Source organism: Lycorma delicatula, chromosome 7 (genome assembly GCF_047948215.1).
Source record: "Lycorma delicatula isolate Av1 chromosome 7, ASM4794821v1, whole genome shotgun sequence".
Lineage (NCBI taxonomy): Eukaryota > Metazoa > Arthropoda > Insecta > Hemiptera > Fulgoridae > Lycorma > Lycorma delicatula.
Window position 1 is genome coordinate 144,684,040 of NC_134461.1, and position 19,178 is coordinate 144,703,217.

At 30.2% G+C, this 19,178-nt stretch overlaps 1 protein-coding gene across 1 annotated transcript in view; it reads right to left on the reverse strand.

The window, feature by feature from the left end:
- Positions 1-19,178, reverse strand: part of Nup98-96 (nuclear pore complex protein Nup98-96) — a 135,470-nt gene that overhangs the window by 74,763 nt on the left and 41,529 nt on the right. Inside the window, exons 10-17 of the mRNA XM_075371814.1 lie at positions 18,301-18,406; positions 15,610-15,753; positions 13,550-13,797; positions 11,244-11,390; positions 8,982-9,085; positions 6,138-6,368; positions 4,350-4,603; positions 2,012-2,134 (exon numbers count right to left, since the gene is read on the reverse strand). Coding sequence (XP_075227929.1) covers positions 2,012-2,134; positions 4,350-4,603; positions 6,138-6,368; positions 8,982-9,085; positions 11,244-11,390; positions 13,550-13,797; positions 15,610-15,753; positions 18,301-18,406 — 1,357 coding nt within the window. The remainder of the gene's footprint in view (positions 1-2,011; positions 2,135-4,349; positions 4,604-6,137; positions 6,369-8,981; positions 9,086-11,243; positions 11,391-13,549; positions 13,798-15,609; positions 15,754-18,300; positions 18,407-19,178) is intronic.

Genomic DNA, 19,178 nt, shown 5'->3' on the forward strand with positions numbered 1-19,178 from the left:
TCACATATAAAAATTACATTTATTTGAAATACATATTGTGTTTTAAAAATTAAGCATCTAATTCAGCTAATATAAGAAACCCTGCTACATAAAATTAAATTAAAATGCAATAATTTTTTTACAGAGGTTGTCCAAAAAATATGCACAGTTCATCAGGATTCAAAGAAAATTTATTTGTACATCAAATAAAGTTTACAGATTTTCAAAATAATTCAAAGTCACAAATAATGCATGCTTGCCCAATGATGTGGCAGGTTTTTCAATTTTTGTCAATGACCTTTGTTAAAGTGTTAAAAATTTCCTGTTACGGCAGCTGGTAACTCTTTCAAACTGCTAAAATGAACTTCTTGGAGGGGTTTTATCGGTCGGAAAGTGATCAAAGTTCAGCAGACTCAAATCAGGGCTGTACAAGAAAATACCAATGACAGAACTTGCAATATGTGGGTCATATTGTAGTTAAATTTTGCATTGTCATGCAAAATAGGCACACCAATATTGATTTTGATGCAGTTTTTGGACTGATGAAGTTTCTGTAATAAGTACGCATTCTGTTCATGGTAATAACAAGTGTTGACTCTGTTACATCAGTTTAAGATTCAAAATAACATATCTATGTTTCATCAATAGCAATAGATGTCTACTGCAATAGATCTACCTACCGCTACGCATTACGCCAGATGATGTCTCTACTTTACACAAATTTAAGCACATATTTCAGCCTGTTTTTACACAGCCATGCACATCATATACAAAGAAAACAAACAGCACATGAAAAATAAGTTATTCATAACTATGTAGAACAGATCTTAAAAAATGAACTAAAACACAGCCCAGCATAAAAAATGATCAGGTTTAAACTACAAGATTTGAGAGTACTACTGGTAATAACCTCACCTTCAAACAGAATGTTTTCTTTGACTGGTAAATGGAGTAACTATGTCAAATTATAGAAAACAGATGGAAATGTACTGTCACATGTTCATAGTTCGACAAGGATCTTGTGAAATAGTACAATTTCTTGTAAATACAATTAATTACTCAAATAACTTATTCAAAATAGCAATTCATATTAAATACAATATTAATTTAATTGTTATTAAATTAATATTATTAATTATCAAAACACAATTACGATTTATTAAAAATCTTTTAAAAGATAAAGTTATAAACTTATAAAAGCAAAAAAAAAACTAAGATAAATGAGAAATATAAAATTTATACAATTAACTTTATCCAAGTATTATTCACTTTTACTCTTTACAAAACAACCCCTACACTTTATAAATGAATAGTATAAAGCACTTTCACTTCTGTTCACAAATAACTCGCCGAACAGATTCTTGTTTTCAACAACTGTCCAAAACTGTATACTTAAATACACATTTCACTCGCTTGTTTTCAAAACTTACTCTGAATGCTCCCGCACACCACAATCACTTTTATCATAAACTGACCAAACTTTAATTTGAAACTGTCACTCTGCTGGCCCATGGCAGTATTTATACATCCTGATTGCAGTACCACAACCTAACCCCATGCTTTTTATAGTTAAAGCATAATAATTTTCATTGTCTGCACCTTCTGTACTTTTTCTATAAGCCCTCTTCTAGAAAAAAATCTTTCTTCCAGATTCTTCTTTCTGGAAGTTTCTCTACCAATTACAGTACACTGTTATCTTGATGCATTCTACATTCACCTTCATTTGCTCAAATGTCATTTATTAACTGAAGCCCAATATAAAGTAATCGAAGTAATAAAACCTAAACTTTAGGCTATGTAAGTAGCACAAATTTTATAAGTTTTCTAAATCCTTCTGTTGAGAAAGTCATTTGTATGATAACTAGATTTTCAATTTACCCATTTTAACTAGCACAGGTCCAACTAAACTAATTATTATAGACATACTTCTCAAATAATCAAAGGTGAATTTAAGTTTTCTAAGGTATCTAAGGTAATAATAATTAAAAGTAATTCTACAAAAAAGATTTTTTCCCTATTTAAAATTATATACCTCTTTAGCTTGAGTTGTGAAAGGAGCCCCAGCTGATGTTAACTTCAATTTTTTTACATCTGATGGGACTGGAGGATCTTCTTCATCTGAATCACTCAAACCATATTTAGAGAAATGGTCAACCTGTTAAAAAAACAATTTATATTCTGCAAGAGTCATTATTATAATATATCATTAACAACTACACTGATAAATATTTTATCAACATGAATCTTAACATCATAATACTTAATAAATATTTTTAAATATTCATTTTAAAATTTTTTTCTTTCAGAGTACTTTCTTGGTGCACTGTTACTTCATCAGGCAACAGTTCAATATTCCATTATTAATTATTTTTTTCTTCCCTTATGCTGGTAAGTGTATTAGTTATTAAGAATCATAAAAGTTTTATTTTAGTACAGAGAGCAAAGGTACTTTCACAATTATTTGTCCAGATTCTTTCTCAATTACCAGTTCTGTGAGAATGCATGTCCGATACTGTCTGATGATGTTGAGACCTTGACTATAAAAATAACGCACCCTCAGTTTTACATGAATGAGAGACTTTATCACTATGATAGATTTTCTTATCTGCTGGTAGCAGTTAAGTTATCACTTGAATAAAAACAGCACCAAAAAAACGTCATACTGCATAGATATGAGGAAAAAATCATAAAATTCTGAAGGAAGATGGCAGAGACATACTTCTTGAATAATAGTGTATAACCATTAAAATTACAGCAAGTCAGCAGTATGGTTCCTGCAAATAACATTTTTTGAATACATTAAATTAAAATTTTATATTTATAAGAAAATGGATAAACTGATCTGTTACTGATATATCAGTGAGTTAACAGAACATTTTATTTTATTAATGAAAAATGAAGATAATATAATGATTTTCATGTTTAAATAATGTTATGACTGCTTTGACAATTTTAATGGGGGATTGTTTCTTCCCCTACTTGTGGAATCAGTTTTTTGTAATTTACTTGCTGAGTAAATTTTATTAAAGATTTCAGACGAAGAAGCACTGACGCAGAAAATATGAAAATTCTGCACAAAAATTTAAAACAATCTTAAATTTCAAACAAAATAATTTCTAGAATTGGGACAGCGTTTTGTTGTATAACAAATTTATTATCTGGAACAAGAAAATTTGATAGGTCAAGAGTGAAGTTTTTCTATATTGGTATTTTTTCACCTTTTCAAACAAAATTTGCAGTATTAACTTATTTATTAAAGAAATTTTCACAATATCTTAGAAATGTTTATTTTTAAAGTCAAAATATTTTATGTGTCAGTGGGATACCCCCCTTTTAATGAAAAATAGATTTTTGGTTTTTACTTGTCAATATGTTCCACTATGTATATACAGTAAATTGTTCCACTATATATAATAGTAAAATTAAGCCTGCACAAATTTCAGTAAAAAGTTTGAATTTAGACCTTTGCAATCTTTGTTTTATACAAAAAAAATCTCAACAGACTCAAATAAGCCATAACTTGGTTTGGAAGTTTTCTTTTTTATTTTGAACTGCGGGCAAGTTTTCACCATCCTTTTGGTGAATTGATTTTTTTAAGTAAATTAATATATTTCATAAAAACATTTTTTTTCAATTTGAAATGGGCGCTGCTTCCCAAATGTTGTGAGGACATATTTTAAAATTACAAAAGTGACAATTTGTATTCTGATCAACTCAGTCACTGTTATAAACATTTTATATTTATGGTTACTTAGGTGGTTTCTTACAAACAATTATGGCTTTATTTGAGGATAATTTTTCATTATTTTTTAACAGTCTGTGAGAAGATATTAAGATTCATATCTATTAAAATTCATTCTATCCTTCAGACTGAAAAGGTAAAATTTTATTGATGATATGATCAGTTAACATACCCTTCTGTAATTTTAGATTATGTTTTTTTGATTAATTTCATATTACATCCTGATGAAGAAGATATCTGCCAAAGAATTTTCTTCAAATGTGAAGAAAAAAAGCAGGCAAAAGAAATTAATTACATAAATAATAGGCATTCTACTACTAAAATTTAATTTGTTTATATTTCATTAATATAAAAAAAAATAATCACCTTAAATACCCAAGAACCTGTTTGGGATCTGTATTCAACAAAACGAGTTTTATTTTTGGCAGAAGCATTACGCAATTTAGATTCATAGTCAAGACAGTTTATATTTCATTAATATAAAAAAAAATAATCACCTTAAATACCCAAGAACCTGTTTGGGATCTGTATTCAACAAAACGAGTTTTATTTTTGGCAGAAGCATTACGCAATTTAGATTCATAGTCAAGACAGTTTATATTTCATTAATATAAAAAAAAATAATCACCTTAAATACCCAAGAACCTGTTTGGGATCTGTATTCAACAAAACGAGTTTTATTTTTGGCAGAAGCATTACGCAATTTAGATTCATAGTCAAGACAAGATAGTTTTTCTGGATCACTTATCGGATCACGAGTTGCTCTATCTAATGGCCAAACTCGATCTAAAGTAACTTGAGCTCTTCTATTCAAACCTTCACCAACTGGAGGCTTTTTGCTATCATCAGGGTAAACAACTACTTCTTTGTGCCTTATGTGAACTGAAAAAGATATAGAAAATTAACAGAAATAAAATTTACAATATTATTTTAACCAAAATATTAAGTACCATTTACATTAAATTCTTTTATATCACATTCTTTAATATATAATATACACAGTATGTCTGAAAACTTCCTAACTAAATTAAATAAAAATACAGAATTAAAGATAAATGAAATTACTCAAATCAGTCCTCTTTACTAGTTATACATAGAACCCCTTCTTCTCTAGTTATACACTTGTTGCAGCGCCAGTAGAGCCAATCAAACACTCTGGAGAAATCACTTTGTGGGATTGCCTTCAACTGCTCTGTGCAAGCCCTTTGGATGGCTGGAATGTTGTAAAAGCAGCCTTTTAACTTCAACTTGAGATTCAAGTACAGAAAATAGTCTGTTGGAGCCAAATTGGGTGAATAGGGCGGATGGGATAAGACAGTGATTTGATTTGCGGCGTAATAACTGTTCCATGTGTACTGTGGCATTGTCGTGCAAGAGAGTCCAACTGCCTGGATTCGACAAATGCGACGCATCAGGCATTTCATTACTTTGAAATAGACTTTAGAATTCGTGGTTTGACCAGTTGGGACAAATTAATGATGAATCAGGCCCTTTGAATCAAAGAATGCAATTAACATTATTTTCACTCTTAATTTTTGCTGCCTGACAGGTATTTGTGCTCCAGGACTCAACCAAGCAGCGGATTGACCTTTTGTTTGCAGATCATACATGATCTTTCATTCCCAGTTACAATTGTTTACAAAAAATTTGGGTCGCTATCAGCAGTATCAACAAAGCCTTGTGTGCAAGAAAGATGCACTACTTGTTTTTGTTCTTCAGTCAAGAAATGTGAAATGAAACGAGAGCCATACCTTACTGCGGTTCATTTTTTCTGTTAGAATTGTACGTTCCGCATCTTTAGCAATGTTTAGCTCTTCTGCTATGGCCCAAAGGGTAAGATGAGGTTGTTTGAGCAGGAGCGCATGCACTTTCAGAACGTTTTCATCATGAACAGCTGTTGACGGCCTCCAGCTTCGTTCATCGTCATCTAATGATTCTCTACAGTCTTTATACCACTTCCACCACATGTATGTGTAGTACACAAGATGCGGCTTCATCACCGAATGCTTGCTGTATCATAGAATAAGTTTCAAAGATTTTTGAAGTCTGAACACAAAATTTTATCATGCTTCTCTGTTCCATGTTGCAAGCTTGCACAAGGTCGCATGAACACAACGTATGCGGCGGAATATAACTCAAGACTGGAGTGATTAAATGTGACAAAATTTTGTACGCACACTTGTCATTGTAATGCATAGTTCCTTGGTTGTCTGAGAGATGGCGCTACTTGTATAGACTTCAGAAACTTAGTTTTCACACCTACTGTTGTACATTAAAATAAAATTGAATATTCATACAAAAATACTAAATATCAAATACTACCTGTATAAATAAATACAATTTCATAAAATTTTAATTGTGATATAGAATAAAAAATTTTTTTAATATAAAATAAACTTAAACAGGCTATTCTTACCAATTTCATCCAAATTAAGCCCAGCAACATCAAATGAGTCAGGATAAAATACATTCCCATAATTTAAACGACCGATTGTAAAGTTCTCAACTATGCATCTTCCTTCAGAATCCATAAGAGCAGATAATTCATCTAAGTTTGGTATAGTGTAATATCCAACTCTATGTAAACGAATGCCAGTTGGATGTGGAGGTAAATTTTCTTCTTCTGGATTAACACTTTCTTCCAGTTCTATAAAAAAAGCAATATTAATAAAAACACATTTAATAACAAATATACTTAATCAGAATACTACTTTAAATACAGTGAAATTAGATTGACATAGAAATTAGGTTTTCGATAGAAATTTGTCATTACAGTGAATATAATTCAGTTTAATTAGCTTAATAACATCAAAATTATTTTCTTTAACACTCATACGTGCACCATTCATTTAATTAAAATTGCAACTTATTGGTAGGTAATCTACTGCTATATTATAATTTATTATCAGAAAAACTAAATATTTTTAAAAAATGCAGAAATAAACATGGGAGACTGAATTTTAACTGTGAATAAAATTGGTACAGATGGCAGCCCTACTATTTCACATTTATTTCAAATTGCTAAATGATTTATACAGAAATATATCAGTACTTTTAAAATGTAAAAAATAATGACGTATAGCTTGTCCACAGATCTGATGATAAGCATAGCTGTATATCTTGCTGCCTAATGAGCATGGGTTTATAATACTACTAGATTGAAGACAGTATATATATTTGGTATAACTATTTTGTTTATTCCAATCAATAAACAAATTCATGTCATACTTATTAGTTACTTATTTAATCATGAGTTTATATATTACTAAATTAATTTTTCTTTATTAGATACTGAAATAGATATGTTATGCAATATTATCGGCTGTTACTCTCTAGTAGAAGCACTTCTGCTTATCCATTCGCTCTGAAATTTTGCTTACAGGTTTGATCCTGATGAAAACACATTTTAGCAACATTTTCAAGTTGCTAAGATGTGTTAGGTTATCCAGAAATTAAACTGTTACCACACCTCTTTAGGCCATTCATCACACATATGAAAAAAGCTGGCAAAAACATCAATTTTTATTTTGAAGTTATAACTTTCACATAATCTTACATATCACCATCAAAGCTTGTTTGTCAAATCCATTCTGAGATACTGTCTTAAAATTATTTTTTACCTTTTAGTGTGTTTAAAGAGTGGTTTTTAAATTTTTATTTTCTACTTTTTAGTGCATTTAGTATAAGAGTGGTTATAAAATATTTTTTTTATATATTCTTTATTTTCTACTTTTTAAGTCTTCATAAGTTTATACTTTAAAAATTTCAGAGCGAATGGATAAGCAGAGTGCTTCAAAATTCGACTGAAAGGTTCTGTACCATGAATCTCGCATATGTAGTTTAAGAGCGAGTTAATAAGTGGTAAAAAAAATACTATATAAACCATAAAATTTATTATACCATATACATATTGTCTTCCACAAGTAGCATATTATATAGCCCTGTGCTAGCTAGGCAACCATCACCTAGATCAGATCTGTGCCAATTCAGCTTGGCCAAGCTATACATTTTACAAAAAGCTTTTCACAATTTTTTTTTTTACACAATATTACAAAATTCTTAACAAAAATGAGCTACCAATTAATTTAATTTCTAAGTAGAAAAAACTTACATTTTAAGCTCTTTTAAACAATGATTTTGTCATTGAAGTTTAATAATTTGTTATTGTGCAAATTAAAAGGAATAACTATATTTTATTACTATAAATATTATATTCAAACAATGGTAGAAAGTGGTGTTAGGGCATATGTTCATATGCAATCTGGTTTACAGTGCCGATTGGTGCTGACAAGAATAAAAACAATGACATTAGTTTAACTGTATCCCATTCACAGAGAAAAAATGTTCAGCTGCACAAGCATTGCAGCAATTACCAGTGGGCAATTTACACATTATCATGTTTATTATTTAAACAATTAGAGGTCTGTGGTATCTTTGCTAGTATGACATCTGTAACGTGTCTAATATGTGTCTAATAACGGTTGATAAAATAACTATTATACATAATTTTACGAGCAGCTTACCAAAATTCCATTTGACTTGCTCAAGTGCTTTCAGCTATTCTGTTATGTGCAGGAGTAATTTATAATTAAAAAATATAACAATTGATTGTCATTTTGTAATGTTAAAATAACTATGTCTGTTTTATAATAGTATAACAATTGTCATATTAACTTAAAGTCAATCTCAAAACTACTACAGCCATTTTCAAGAGCAACCAAAGTAGTTTTCCACACGAGTCTAAACAGGAAATATTAATAATGAAGTGGTTTTCTGAAGCCCTCTTCATAGAGCTGAAGATCAACATGCCAAGCCCTCCCGAGATCTAAGTGCTGTTACACCTACTTAGGAACATCTTTTTACCCACCGGGTTGGTCTAGTGGTGAACGCATCTTCCCAAATCAACTGATTTGGAAGTCGAGAGTTTCAGCATTCAAGTCTTAGTAAAGCCAGTTATTTTTACACGGATTTGAATACTAGATCGTGGATACCGGTGTTCTTTGGTGGTTGGGTTTCAATTAATCACACATCTCAGGAACAGTCGAACTAAGAATGTACAAGACTACACTTGTACTACACTTCTTCATCCTCTGTAAGATGCATTTATAAACTTCTATTCATTAAAGTAATATGTTATGTGAAATTTGATGATAAAAATGAAAATTATTGATTTAATGTTAAATAATAACTATGAAACACTAGTAAATTATTGAATTACAATTAAAAAGAAAAATAGATGAGAAATAAACATAGAAATTACCTGGTGTTGTTGAAGATGAATGTTCAATATTTTCTTTATTTTCTGAATTATGTGAATGATTATGAGAAAAATCATCTATAGTATCTACACTATTTTCTTGTGATCTGTAAAAAGCGTACATATAAATATATATATTTATAAATAAATTCAATTAAAAAAGAATTAAAACTAAATACTTACCATTTAAAACAATGTTAGATAGTGCTTTAAAAGCATTTTGCATGCAAAATAGAATGTAGCTTGCTTAAGATTATTCACAAATAAGCAGTAGTGTGTGGTCCGAAATCCCATTTTTCTCCATATCTGTCAAATAAGCTGGTAGTTTCATCTTACAAGAAATTAAATGTAAAAAAAAAATAATCCAAACTAGCAAGATAACTTGCTGTCAATTATATTTGATAGTATTCTGATAAATCCAAGTTTTCAAAACATTTGAAATTTTTTTTTGCTAAGTAACTGTGCAAATCGTTTATAACAGACATTAGCAGAAATAAGTTTTTTGAACATGGCACAGTTGATAAACTTATACATCATTTTAAGAGCAGCTTACCAAAATTCTATTTGACTTCCTCTAGTGCTAAATTAAATTATTTTATTTTTTTAATTCCTGCTAAGATAACAGAATAGCTGAATTTAAAAAATAAATAAATTATAAATTAATTTATAAAATAAAAAAAATTAAATTAAATACATAACAATTGACTGTCATTTTTTAATGCTAAAATAACTACATCTGTCTTATAATAGTATAACAATTGTGATATTCTTAAAATGGACGTAGTTATGACTTCAACATTACAAAATGACAATTGTTAGTATTTAATCAATTGTTAATTATTTAATTTTATTATATGAATTTTACATTTTTACACACTTTAATTATAAATTCTTCCTGAAGATGGCAAAATAGCCAAAATGCTTGAAGTCAAATGGAATTTTGGTAAACTGAATTACTAATGTAAAATAACTCATTCAAAGAGTAAAAATAAAACTTTTGGTTGTTATATTTTCTTCTTAGTTAAATGATTGCTTTGATCTAATTTTCTTACATTCCTTTCTATTTTGTGCAAACCTCTTAACTTAATCAAATTTCCCCATATTTTATACTCTTTTTGTACTTTTTCTCAAAACTAAAATTCTCTTTTCTAACCAAATTAACCAACAGCTTGGATTGGCTTAACAAGTGGCCCACCAACCTAGTTTCTTTTATAAGATTCTGAACTTTAATTTTTGCAATACCTCTTCATCTTGTATTTTATCAAAATTCTTCTGTAACATTACATTGTATAAGCCTCTCTTTGTTGTTCTTCTGCAGTGTTAAAAAAAAAATTGGCTGTTATCTTGGTACACAACATATTATTACCACTAATAAAAATGAAAAAATATCTAAATTAGTTGATTAAAAAACAATTTTTTATAACAGGAGCACAAACAACTGCTTTTGGATGCTAGTTATCAGAAATACAGTAAAAAAAATGAATTCAAAGCATTTAGAACATTACTCCGTTAACTAATAGCATTAGTTTGCAAATTTTTTCTTCCTGCACACCATGTGGATTTTCTGATGACCAGACAAATATTCTAGAAGATCAAACTATATTAGCTAAGTTTGTGAAATCTAACACCTTCAAACTTTTTATCATAAAATCAATAATTCAAATTAGACTGTCTCTTGCAATTCTTGAAACGATATTCTTTTGTAAAGCCAAAGCTTTAATATTTGTTAATTTATTTTATTTTTTAGGTAATCAAGACATTGATTTCATGCTGCTATGTTAGCTTATGTGTATTATTTAGCAGTTAAGATATCCAGTAACTCTATTTGTTCAATTAACATGGTCTCTCTCTCACTAAATTTAATTTCTGCATAGTGCTGTTAAATTATATGTTATATGTAACCAATGCTTCATTATATTTATCAGCTTCATGAAACTATGTTCCAACAAAAAATGCATTCAATTAAAAACCACAGGTCTACTGACAACATCTACAAAACTGACAAAAAACAGTCAACACTACAACGGATGACATTCTGTTGTGAATACTTACACAATTTCTCCCACTTATCAATAATTTGTGAAAATTTGTGAACTTTACCTTACTGAACTGTAGAATGTAAACAAATATTTTTAACCAATAATAAAATAGTAAAAAAAATCATGGTTTTTCAGTTTTGGTAACTGGAAATTGGTCAAGTTGAGTTAAACATTTATATGCTAAAAAACTATTAAACTACTTGACAATTAAGATTATTCAACATACTTCTGTCCAGAAGAAAGAGATTTTGGTGGTGAGAACATCCTTGGATGAGTAGAAGAAGCAGAATTATCAGCACCCTCTTTTTGTGAAGCATTTGCTTGTGATGTACTAACTGAAGATGAAGTTTTCTGATTTGTAGAATTATTATCACTAATTAAAAAAAGTAAACTTAAAAATGAAATAAAATCACCAATATAGATTACAAGATTATATGATAAAATTACCTCCCATTTCTATATACAATATTTATGATGACTTAACTTTGATCAATTTCATGTAAAAATATCTGTGAAAAATCACATAAGGCATGTTTACTGCTGTTTAAAATGACAAAAAAGAAAATAATCACTGGGAGCTATGTCAGGGCTATAAGATGGATGACCACCCTATTATTGGAAGATTTTCCAATAGCCTTACCAATTGATATTCAATTTTTGGCTGAACATTGTCATGCAAAAACAAAATCCTGCGGGATAGCATCCCATGTCACTTCTTTTTTATTACTCTTCTAAGATTTTTTAGAAGACACTGTTTTTGTCCTAAAATAGAAGCAATAAGGTTCTTTTCCGAAGATTCTTATTTGAACTTCTTTGGACTAGTAGGAGATGAATTCCACCATTGCATTGGGTTCTCAAATTTTTTCACTCAAATTATCTGTTATCACTGACTGTCAATGATTATGTTTATCATTAATGTATGTTTGCCATTCTCCAAATTACAGTAACACTGTCTTACTTTAGCATCACTTATAATATTCAGCCCCTAAACATCAGGTTACACTGCATATATTTATAGTTTTTGAAAATTTAAAACTGACCGCCCTAATTAAGAATATACCTCGTATCTATCTAATCAAAACTGGAATTACCTTTTTTCATTACATCTTACATTAGTAAATTTTCTTTAGGGTTAAATTATAGCACTGAAGATTGTAGAACACAAACCTCTTCTTTTATCTATCCCTAAAAACCTTAAAAATAAAGCGATTTAAAATTTAAAAAAAAATATATATTTGTAAGATTTTATAAGACTTACATTCATTTAAGCTTCTTAACTACACTATACTGTATTATTAAACTATACTGTATTTTAACTTTGTACAGAAGATGTTTGTAAAATTTTCCACCATGATAGAACTTTTTATAATTCTTCAGTGTAGGAGTAGTTCAAGAACTTCAACATTTTCTTTTTCACTTTACTGACAACAGTGAAATGTTTTCACTTATATTTTATGAGGTAGTAATAAAGACAAATCATGGCATGAGGTTGGGTAAACAAGGATGAGGGATTGTTTTTTAACAGAAAAAAACTGCAACAAACTCAAGTTCATATAAGCAGAGGGTGTTGTGGTTAATAATCTAATCACTGCTACCAAATTTTTGATAATTTTCTTCATACACACACTAACATGTAATCGTTTCAACTCTTTCAAAATTATCTGTTCACAGTTTGACTAGAGCAAACATTTTTAATGCGCGATTCCTTTAGAAAGAGTTACTTTAGAAAGAGTCTGAAAGTTTGAAATTCTTCTCTCAAACTTAGGCTAACAAATGGCGTGAATGTTTTACTTCGTACAATAAATTTTATAGAAATATCTTGTTATCAATTTTTCATTAAAAATTGCTGACATATTTAGAGACACTATGCAGGTAAATGCTTAAGAATATTTATGGTGACACCTACAAGTATATCACATACTTATTCTAGTTTGCATACCACAACCACACTTACTTCCAGTTATTTTTTGGCCCCTTAAAATAAGAAATTGAATGTTATCTGCTCCTCTTAAATTTTACTAAATTTATGACATTTAAATTAAATTAAATCTAATTTAAAAAATGGCATTAACCTGTTACACATCAAATTGTCATAACACCAAATAGTTTATTTATTGATCTAATTAGAGCCCTCAAAAGAATCAGGAACATAAACTGATATTACTTACGATTCTATTGTCCTTCCTAAACTTACACGTGAAACTTGTATTTTTACTTCAGTAATTTTTTTTTTTTTTTAGTGCCTACATTTCAACCACAATATATTATTAAACAAGTAAATGGAAGTATCTGTTAGGCCCGCTTTACAAAAATAAATAAGTAAAACTATTGAAATAGTTTCTTTAATTATATTAGTATAGTGAACATTAAGACTTAACATACAAGTAGTTTAGAATTATAATATTTTACATAAAAACTGATTTGAATTTGATATTTCTAAAATTGTTTACAGAACACACATGACTTTTTTTCATTTAATAATATAAAATTTTTATATTAAGTTATAGGTCAAGGAATAACATTTATACTTACTCAGTTTCTTTGGTATTTGAATCATTTAACAGATTTGCATCCTGAGTACAAGAATGCATATAACGTGGAGAGTTTAACTGCACCACACTAGATTCTTCTTCATCATTATTTGTAGCATTTGGTAATCGTCTAATACTGCCAATATTTCCAGTGGATGGTTTTGGTTTAAGAACTAAACGCTTTGGACTTGCTTTAGTTTGCCAGTTACTACCATTATCTTCTTCTTCCAAACCATCAAACAATGATTTCTACAAAAGATAAAGAAATTATTTCAAATATCATAAATAAAAGAAAATCTCAAATAGATGTTTTACTATAAACAATGACACCTTAGTTCAAATTCTTGTAATAGATATATCTTCAACACGCTTGATAGAAATAAAAGTTTATTCGGCCCACAGAGAAGATTTAATTGTAGAACATGTATCAAAGTATTTTTTAGCTTTTTTTTTTCTTTCAAAGTACGAGATAGGAGTTGGTGAGGAAGTTAGATGTTGTCATATACAAACATAGATCAGTAAAAAAAAAACTAGAGAACCTATGAAGACAGGAGCATTTCTTTATTTCTTGAACCATCTATTAGATAAGCTTAAAAATATGAGCACATTTAAAAATAAATAGGTTTTGTCTGAATGAAAAAACTATCTTTTCTTTTCTGCAAATTGAGGTTATCTCTAATGGTAAAGATCATTCATGGTAAAAAGGTTTACACTTTATTATAATCACCAAATGAATTAAGATTTATTGCAGCGTTACACTAGCTTCAATACCCTTGTGTTCTTCTGCTGCCAGTCTATTTAGGCCTGGCATTTGATTAACAGCATTTTTAAGTTCATCGTCACCCACGAATTGCTTATCACTCAAAAATTCTTTCAATTTCCCAAACAAATGGTAATCAGAAGGAGCAAAGTCCAGATTATATGGTGCGTGATCGTAAATTTCCCATCCAAATGTTCTCAGTAAATCATATGTCAAACCTGCAACATGTGGACGTGCATTATCGTGCAGAGGACAATGCCGTCAATCAGCCACCCAGTTGGTTGCTGACTACGGTGATAATGCAATGAATGAAAGAAACGTCCAAATATAGTATGAAAGGTTTAAAAATAATAGAATTAATATGCATGAAGAACATTCGGGGAGGCCCTTGATAACCACAGAGGACTTAATCAGAAAAGATCATCGCTCAAAGATTTCCAACCTGGCCGTTCTTTTTCGTGATGTATCAAGAGCTGTTATTGGTTGCATTGTTCATGACCATTTAGGGTTCAGAAAGGTTTCTCCACGTTGGTACCACACATCTTAACAGAACATCACAAAAAATCCGAATGGGATCTGCTTTGGAATTTTTTATGTGCTACACGGAAAAAGGTAATGGTTCCTTAATTCAATTGTTACCAGCAATAAAACATGGATTTCATGTTACATGCCAGAAAGAAAACTGCAGTCAAGTAAATGATGTCATCTTTAATCACCGACCTGAACAAGAAACGCCACAACTATTTGGATGCAAACTGATGGCCACAGTCTTTTGGGATTGGTTTGGCATACTGCTGATTGATTTCATGCCATGTGGAATGACTATAAATGCAGAAACCTACTGTGAAATTCGATGTAAGATACAGCACACCATTCAAAATCTGCGTCATTGGTGGCTGATTGACGGCACTGTTCTCTGCACGATAATGCACGTCCACATGTTGCAGACTGCCTATGAATTTCAGCCAGCTTAACGCTTTGTTGGTTTAAAAAACATATGACTATGTATTTCACAATCTGTGGCAACATCGATTTTCCTATCCATTTTATAACGTAATAACTCACACATAATCAAAGATACTACAATGCAACAACTTACACAGATAACAATGTAGTGTTTACATTACTATCGTGGCCATGCGACAAGTTCACCAACCTTAAGGAGAGAAATTTCCCAGCAGTCTTTAGTTTAGAGAGATCCCTTGTAAAAAAGGATAAACATCAATCTCAAATTTGAACTTCAAGTTCCATCTTTCCATCTTAGAATGTTACGTAAAATAAAAAGTTTTAATTATCCATACCTTGGTTAAATTTGATTGTCCAATTGGTTTAACTTTAATTTTTGAGCCAGTTCTTGGGGAAACTTTGAAATTTTGCCCATTAAGAATAGCTTTCTGAGCAGCAGGACTGGTAGGCTTCAGTAACTCATCTGTTTTCCCAGTAACCTTAAATACATAAAGAAATAATTAAGCTACTAGATGTATTAAAATCTTATAATTCATTCAAAACAATCACACACACACACACAAATACTCATTTCTTAAGAATAAGAAAAACAGTTACTCACAGCCAAGCAGTATATTCAATGAACCTTTAAAATATTATTTACAATACTAATCAAAATATTAGTTGAAAAAAAATGATTTAACACATTACAGCATGCAATGTAGACCATAAAATGCTTCTGAAGATGTAATAGAAAAAAACAGGGGCACAGTTTTTCCTAAAAGGAAGCATAATTAAAAGTTTAATTATTTACATTTGTTTGTAATACATAATTTACTTATTTGTAAATAAAATAAAAGAAAAGAATTACATTTACCCATATTTATTACACCTCTTAATATCCTTTGTTGAACCGATGATAATATATATATTAAAATTCAGGGTTGAAGATTAATGAATATTAAGTTGATTAATGAATATTTAATTTAAATTCATTTTGTATGAACTCACGGAGATATGAGTACTTAGCCATAATTAATATTTTACATAATAATGCACAATCAAACAACTTCTGAGTCTAGTCCTACAGAAAATGTGTAAACCAGAACAAAGGTGAGTGATTCATGCATCGAGCATACTGTATGTTCATTATTCCATAATGCACTCAAAAAACCTGTGTTAAATACATATGACCACTTTGATGTGGATTTCACAAGTTCTTTGAAATAATCCAGCAGCCTTGACTTATGAAGCAATGAGCCAGGCCGTGTTTGAATCTCTCAAAAACAAACTACAAGGCAGGTTAGGAATGAGCCTGAGAACAAGTTCGTTGTTTCCTTTTTGTTGGTTTCAGCATAGCGTTGTGGTCCATGATATTGTCTCTGAAAGCCTCAATTAATTTCTATTGTAACACTATGAGGCATCAGAATGAGGAGAAATATTGATGACAAGGAAACAAAACCTGTTTTCATCTGCAACAACATAATAATTGTAGTGTACTCTTGTGTTTATAAAGTTTGACTTTGATGATTTTTTTACTCATGATTAATTTTAAGCTGAAGGGTCATTAATCAAAAAACAATTAAGTGGGGGTTGCAGAAGGATTGATATACTGATTCTACTTAAGAGGCCCCATCACTCGGTAGTTTATACTAAATGCATACTTTTTTGTTAAAATGCATATACTGATGCGAGATAAAATAATGTGGTTGATGTTGGTATGACTGGAACTGGAGTGGGGAGGAGTGTTTATTGCCTGCATATTTTGGTATTGCCAGTCTGTTGAGGCTTTTGAACAAGGTTGTTCAAAAACTTTGTTCAAAAAAAAAAGGTTATTCATAACTGTTGAAGAATGTGTATTTGAGATAGAAACCTATTTAGATGTATGTGTCAGTCAACAGTTTAGGAAAAGATCTGGAAAGAAAACACAGATGAAAAGTATTATTCCGAAGTTATTTAAAAAATTTTGTGAAATAGGTTGGATGTTAGACTAGACACAGATCAATTCAACTATGCATGTTGTACAGGACATTAAAGCAGCAGTTACAAGACCCCCTCATACATCTTTGAAGAGACTTGTCAACATTTCACTAGGTTCAGCCTACAATGCAGGTTTTCTATGAGCTAACTAATGCTGATTATGCTAAAAGGGTTCACTATGTCAATGGTTCAACAACTTAATTAGAGGCAACATTGGCATTTTAGAACAAGTGTTTTCACAGATGAAGCAAGGTTTTACCATGGTGGGTATGTTGGTTGTCAGGGACTGTAGAACTGAAAATCTGCACAATTTCTCTGTATCTGCCCTACAGCCACAAAAAATAGGTGTAAGGCGAGTGGTTTCAAGGTGGTTAATAATAGGACCCTTGTTTTAAAAAAAAAAACAACTGTGGATGCTGCTGTCTAGCAACAAATTCATAGCCTTACTACAAGAGTAAGAGTGTAACTGCTGGTTGCAACAAGACAGCGCCACTTGTTAACAGCTCGCTCAAAAAAATGGAGATGCTATATGGCATCTCCATAGATTTTTTTTGTGGAAGAATAATTTCTAGAGGATTGTGGCCACCAAGCTCTCCTAATTTGACTAGTCAGAAAGTAACCCACTTCCTGTGGAGTTACTTAAAATCAATTGTTTATAGGAAGAATCCATACATCCTGCAAGAATTGAAGACAAACATTACCAATGCCATCCAGGAAAACAGACAGGCTGCAACTAACAAGAGTAGCCAGGAACATGGTCAAACATGTTGACAAGTTATTTTCAACAACGTTTGTAAATTATTATTTATAGACTAAGTGATGTGGCTTCTTTTAAGTTGAACACCCCATAGAAGAACAGGTGCTTGATGTAGATTGACTTAGAGTTTCAAGGATTAGTTTCAGGTGTTTTTGATTACATCTCATAAAATGTCAATTACATTATAAATGTAATTACATCATTACATCATAAATGTGAATTGGAAAAATGAATTTAATGAAAGCTTTTTATATATATTCAACGTGATTAATAAATATAAGAATATAATAAATATGTAAGAAATACTTACAGGTAATAAATTCTTGAAAAGAGGTGAATCTCCAAATGGCACTGATGCAAGAGCAATTATGTGTTGATTCAGTGGATTATTAGAAGATTGATTAGACTGTGACGAACTGAAACATAAAAAAAAATTATTGGAAAGTGTATTACAACTGCTTTTTTATAAAACTTCAGAAATCTAAAATAAAAAAAACAAAAACAATTTTGTTTAGAGCATGCATAAAAATTTGTACATTATACAAGAACAGAAACACAATCTAACATTTATGAGTCTTCTTCATAACTACAAGGATTCCCTAATGATAAACATAAAATCTTTCTTTAAGTGGCATTAAAATGTACTGTATGTAGCCAATTTGAAAATAACGATTTTTAACTCTAGAAAAGCTAATATTTATTAACAAAGGCTTCTTATATTTTAAACCATTTTAATACATAATTACATAATTTTTTTAATTTTGTATCTAATTCTAATTGTACTTCTGTTATTTTATAAATTCTGATATTATACAGAGTTGTGGCACAACATTTTTCAATTTTCTAAATGATAATGTACGAGGTGTGATAAAAAAATACGGTGAATGAAGTTTTATAGCGGCGTTTAACAGCCGACGCTACATCCATATGATGTAATTTGTCCAATAGCATGATCAACTGAGACCGGCAGGGACAAGTTGTAACACATTCGAGCTTGCCAGTCAGCTGCCAGAGCCGCTAGAGTGAAGTTGTGTTTATTGTGTCTGTCGCGCAATATGGATTTTGAACAATGCATTAACATTAAGTTTTAAGTTGCAAAAGAAGTGCCACTTGTACACAGTTTGTAGACTGTGTACAAGTGGTATGACAGATTTAAAAACAGAAATGAGTCTGTTGAAGACGAGCAGC